At 41.5% G+C, this 4,238-nt stretch overlaps 1 protein-coding gene across 1 annotated transcript; it reads right to left on the minus strand.

Moving 5' to 3' along the window:
• Positions 1-87: 87 nt before the first annotated feature.
• Positions 88-4,238, minus strand: CSUI_011040 (tetratricopeptide repeat-containing protein; the record flags this gene model as incomplete). The annotated part of the gene is made up of 5 exons (XM_068071141.1): positions 3,591-4,238; positions 2,744-2,808; positions 1,455-1,637; positions 885-919; positions 88-238 (listed from the first exon to the last, which is right to left on the minus strand). Coding segments are annotated over exons 1-5 (633 nt in total), but the record flags the coding sequence as incomplete, so codon positions are not given.

The raw sequence follows: 4,238 nt of genomic DNA on the forward strand, positions 1-4,238 counted from the left end.
AGATAGATAGATAGATAAAAGATAGATAGATAGATAGATTAAAGATAGATAGATAGATTAGAGATAGATAAGTATATTGTTTACCTCTGCATATATAGTGAGGAAGAGTATATTTGAGGGTTCATGTAGGAGGAGTTCCTCGAAGCAATAGGAGGCTTCAGGCAGATACCCCTCAGTAGCAAAAATGACTCCAAGCTCATGCCAGGCTTCCATATCTGTACCTAACTCCTCTAAATGTCTACACACATTCAGTCATGCATGCAGACACATAAGAAGAAGAAGAAGAGAAGAAAGAAAGAAGGAACAAGAAGATACATTCTACACAGACATATTCACACATACACAAACAGCCGAACTTTCCTATCTATACAAATGGTTATATAAAGAGATACACCAAAACGAAAGAGGTGAGAAAGAAAGAAAGAAAGAGATAAGAAAGAAGATGTCTAGACGGGAAGAGATTTAGCAGATATACGAGGTCATGCAGTGAAAGGACAGGATGGAAAGTGACGAGCTCTTCTGCCTTCATCATGTACAGAGAGAGAGAGAGAGGAGTGTGTGTATCTTTGTCAACTCAAGGTGTCTGTATGTGTATGTGTTGATCTCCTGCTGCTGCTGCCCCCCTTACCGACATGACAGAGGGAAAGAGGACCTGCCGTCTCTGGCTCAATTCCAGATCTAGAACGTGTGTATGCGAGTTGTCCTCTTCTCTCTGTCTTATGTCGGAAAATTGAGCAGGTCGGCAAATGAGAATAGATGGATCGACACATGTCTCAAGACCCTTAAGCGAAAGAACAGCCCGACCGTTTCCTCTACAGGGTAGAAGAAGAAAGAAAAGAAGATTGAGAAGAAACAGAAGACAAGCTTCACCTCTCTCTTCTTACAGTTTCAACATCTCCACGCATTCACTTAATGCTCCCTACAAAGAAAAGAAGAAAGAGAGAAGAGCGAGGAGAAGGAGAGAAGGAAAGGGCTGAAGAGAGAAGAGATTCGTAGTGCCAAGCAAATAGAGAGACACATACACATGTGTAGATGGACATAGACACGACTTGGAGTCTAGATCTAGAGAAACCTATAGACAGTCATGCATGCAAATACTACCCATAAGCAAATACAGAGACATCTATCGGCGGAAACACGTTCGTTAGAGACAGACAGAGAAATTAAAGATAGATACATTTGAAGATAGTGTACAGATGGCTCGGGGAACAGAAGGACAGATTTCGAGCCAGTACAAAACACGTGCAGCGAAGCTCCATTTTAGGATGTATCCCAACGCCTTGAGATCCAGTCTACATAGATAGATACAGACACATACACCAAGAGTACAAGTATTCCCATGGATATCCCCTGTATGGATAATGAGAGAGAAAAGTTAGATAAGAAGATCTTGGACTTAGTCTTCCTAGCTCGATCTACTAGTATGTCTTGTTGCCTGTGTGGGTCATTCTTACTTGGTTTCTAAGAGTGGCGATGATCCTTTTCCTAAGGAGTGTATCATAGGGATGTAAGTCAAGGAGCTGATCGTAGTGACTTAGGGCTTCTCGCCACTTCCCTTTCGATTCTAAGCCTAAGCCACAGAGTCTCTTCACTCGCACACTCTCTGGCCATCTCTTTCTTAACCTATATAAACAATACTAAGAAAGAAAGAAAGAAGAGATGAAAGTAACTAACTGTTCAGTCGTAGGGGAGACGTGGGAGATGCAGATAGACACTGGTCAGCATGTATGGAGAAAGAAAAACGTAGAGATGCATAAAAGATCTGAAGTAAAGACAGAGAGAGAAATGGAGAAAAAGAGTTAAACGAAAATAGTTATACAGACAAATAGATAGTGTATACAAATAGAACAGATGTGTGTGGACCATCTATATATATATATCTGCTGAAAAGAAAGCGCCTCTTCTATCAAGCCTACATCTGTATATATATATATATATATATTTATGCATATATATATGTAGGTGTAGTCGGAATAGAGAGTGAATACATAGAGGGACTGTCGTGTATCAATGGAGATAAACATCTATAATAGACAGAGAGATAGGATTAGGATAGAGATAAGGATAGAGAGGTAGGATCTGATGTATGTCGATGAGAAGGTGTATTTGATATGCTTAGGCTTGGCACCGACCGTTGATAAGAAATGGAGAGAATTCGGTCTATCTCTCTAAACCTCAGGGAGAAACAGAAGAAACGAATCCTCCGACCGAGCAATCAAGCAAGGAAGGAAGGAAGGAGTGGAATTTCTTTCTAATCGAAGACCATATGAGTAGAATAGACATCTACGCCACCTCACCTAGTAGCTACGCGTCCCATAGGAGTTACACTTACATGCTGTAGACGTACAGAAGCGTAGGATACACATGGGGACACGTACACACCTAAACGTCTGTATACGATTAGAAAGTTAAATCTATAGTCTCTGTACAGACAAGCGAGTTCTGATCATGATGAAAGACACGTACTTCGAAAGGATATACATACATATAGACGGATGTATACGTACATATACAGATATACGTATATATACGAAGATGTGTAGTTGTGCAGGTGCATACGCTGAGACAACTTGTCTACGTTGCATGGAATAGCTTGCAACACATATAGAGGTGAAACATCAGTCGGTTTTCTAGGCGAAGAGAGCAAAAAGAGAAGGAGACATCTTATACATCTGTATGCATGCAAGTCGTGTGAGAGGTGTATGTCCGTGTGTGTGTGTCTGTACAGACACCGGAGACAGACCTGAGCCCATCCAAGTTGATGAAATTCAATCGCTTGAAGGTAAACACTCTCCAACACTCCCCATACTACACAAAGAAAAAAGAAAGAGAGAAAGAGAAAGAAAGAAAGAAAGAGTGAGAAAGAAAGAAAGAAGGGCTTTTCTTCACGAAATTCCCCGTGCGACATGTGTATGCGGGCTGTGTGTAGCGACCTTAGCAGTACTTACACACGAATGCAAGGCTCGTATGTAACTGTAAGCTAGAGCGCTGTATGTAATTAAAAGCAACTATATAGATAGATAGATTGGTCAAAGATAGATAGAGAGATAGACAGACTGAAGATAGAGAGATAGACAGATGAAAGACAGATAGATAGGAAGGAGTCATCTATACTGTATTGGTATCTCCCAGAGTGTGAATCCAGAGAAGAAGGCGACTTCTCCTAGGTCTACGAAACTTGCACGAAAGAGAATGTACTGTCTATACACCTGAAGATACACATGCATATCCATGTACGCACATTTGGATTGAACTGCAGGTGGATATTTACAGCAAGATGAATGGTCAGGTACGTTGAGATACGCGAGTTAGATAGATAGAATCGTGTGAGACACTCTTATGACTGACAAGACTGGATCGTTAAGACTTCGGCAATGAAGATAAAAGCCTATCTATCTCTTTTCTCCAAGGTATCTCCACACATGAACATTACAAACGTCTTCAATAATATGCAGGTATGTATGTATATGAAGAAAGAAAGAAAGAAAGAGACAGACGGAGAGAAAGACAAGAGGGAAGAGAGAAGAGAAGAGATAAAGGAAGAGAAAAAGAGAGAGAGAATGTATTTGTGTGTGTGGGTGCGAGGTTACATGCATGCCCGAGTTTGTTTTGAAATTTTCGAACAAGACATGAGCCATAAGCGAGAAGAAGATCTCCTCGGCCTTGTCCTCCTTCTCCGCCCCCCTTGTTGCCTGAAGAAGAAGAGACCGGTCCATCGTCTCGCTGATGCTGAAGAAGCTCTTCGAAAGACAGAGAGGAAGGAAGCTCCAAGTACTCTGGAGGCCTCATTCTCTTAAGAGCAAAAGAAAAAGAGAGAGACGGTGGAGGAGAAGAAGAATGAAAAGAAAGAGGGAAAGAAAGAGATGAGATAATGAAGAAGGAATGGATGGGAATCTGTTCGTTTCCTAGAGAAGAGAAGGTGAAGAAGAAAGTAAGAAAGGTTGAAGGTGCGAGATTCTTCTTATCAAGAGATGAAGAATTGTCATCCTCTCTATTCTTCTCTAGGGTGATATAACACCTGTAAATGAAGCCGTCAGTCTGGAGGGGCTTCGCAAATGCCGCGGAGAAGAAAGAAAGAGAAGAAAAAAAGAAGAGGGGGAGGGAGGGGGGGCCTGAGACCTTCTAGCGAAGAATCTTTACACGGAAAGAAAGAAAACAAGAGACTGAAGGAATGAAGAGAGAGAGGAAAGGAAGAAGAGCACGGAGAGACGTGAACTGAGAAGTAGAGAGAATCGGAT

Source organism: Cystoisospora suis (genome assembly GCF_002600585.1).
Source record: "Cystoisospora suis strain Wien I chromosome Unknown contig_9409, whole genome shotgun sequence".
Taxonomy (NCBI): Eukaryota; Apicomplexa; class Conoidasida; order Eucoccidiorida; family Sarcocystidae; genus Cystoisospora; species Cystoisospora suis.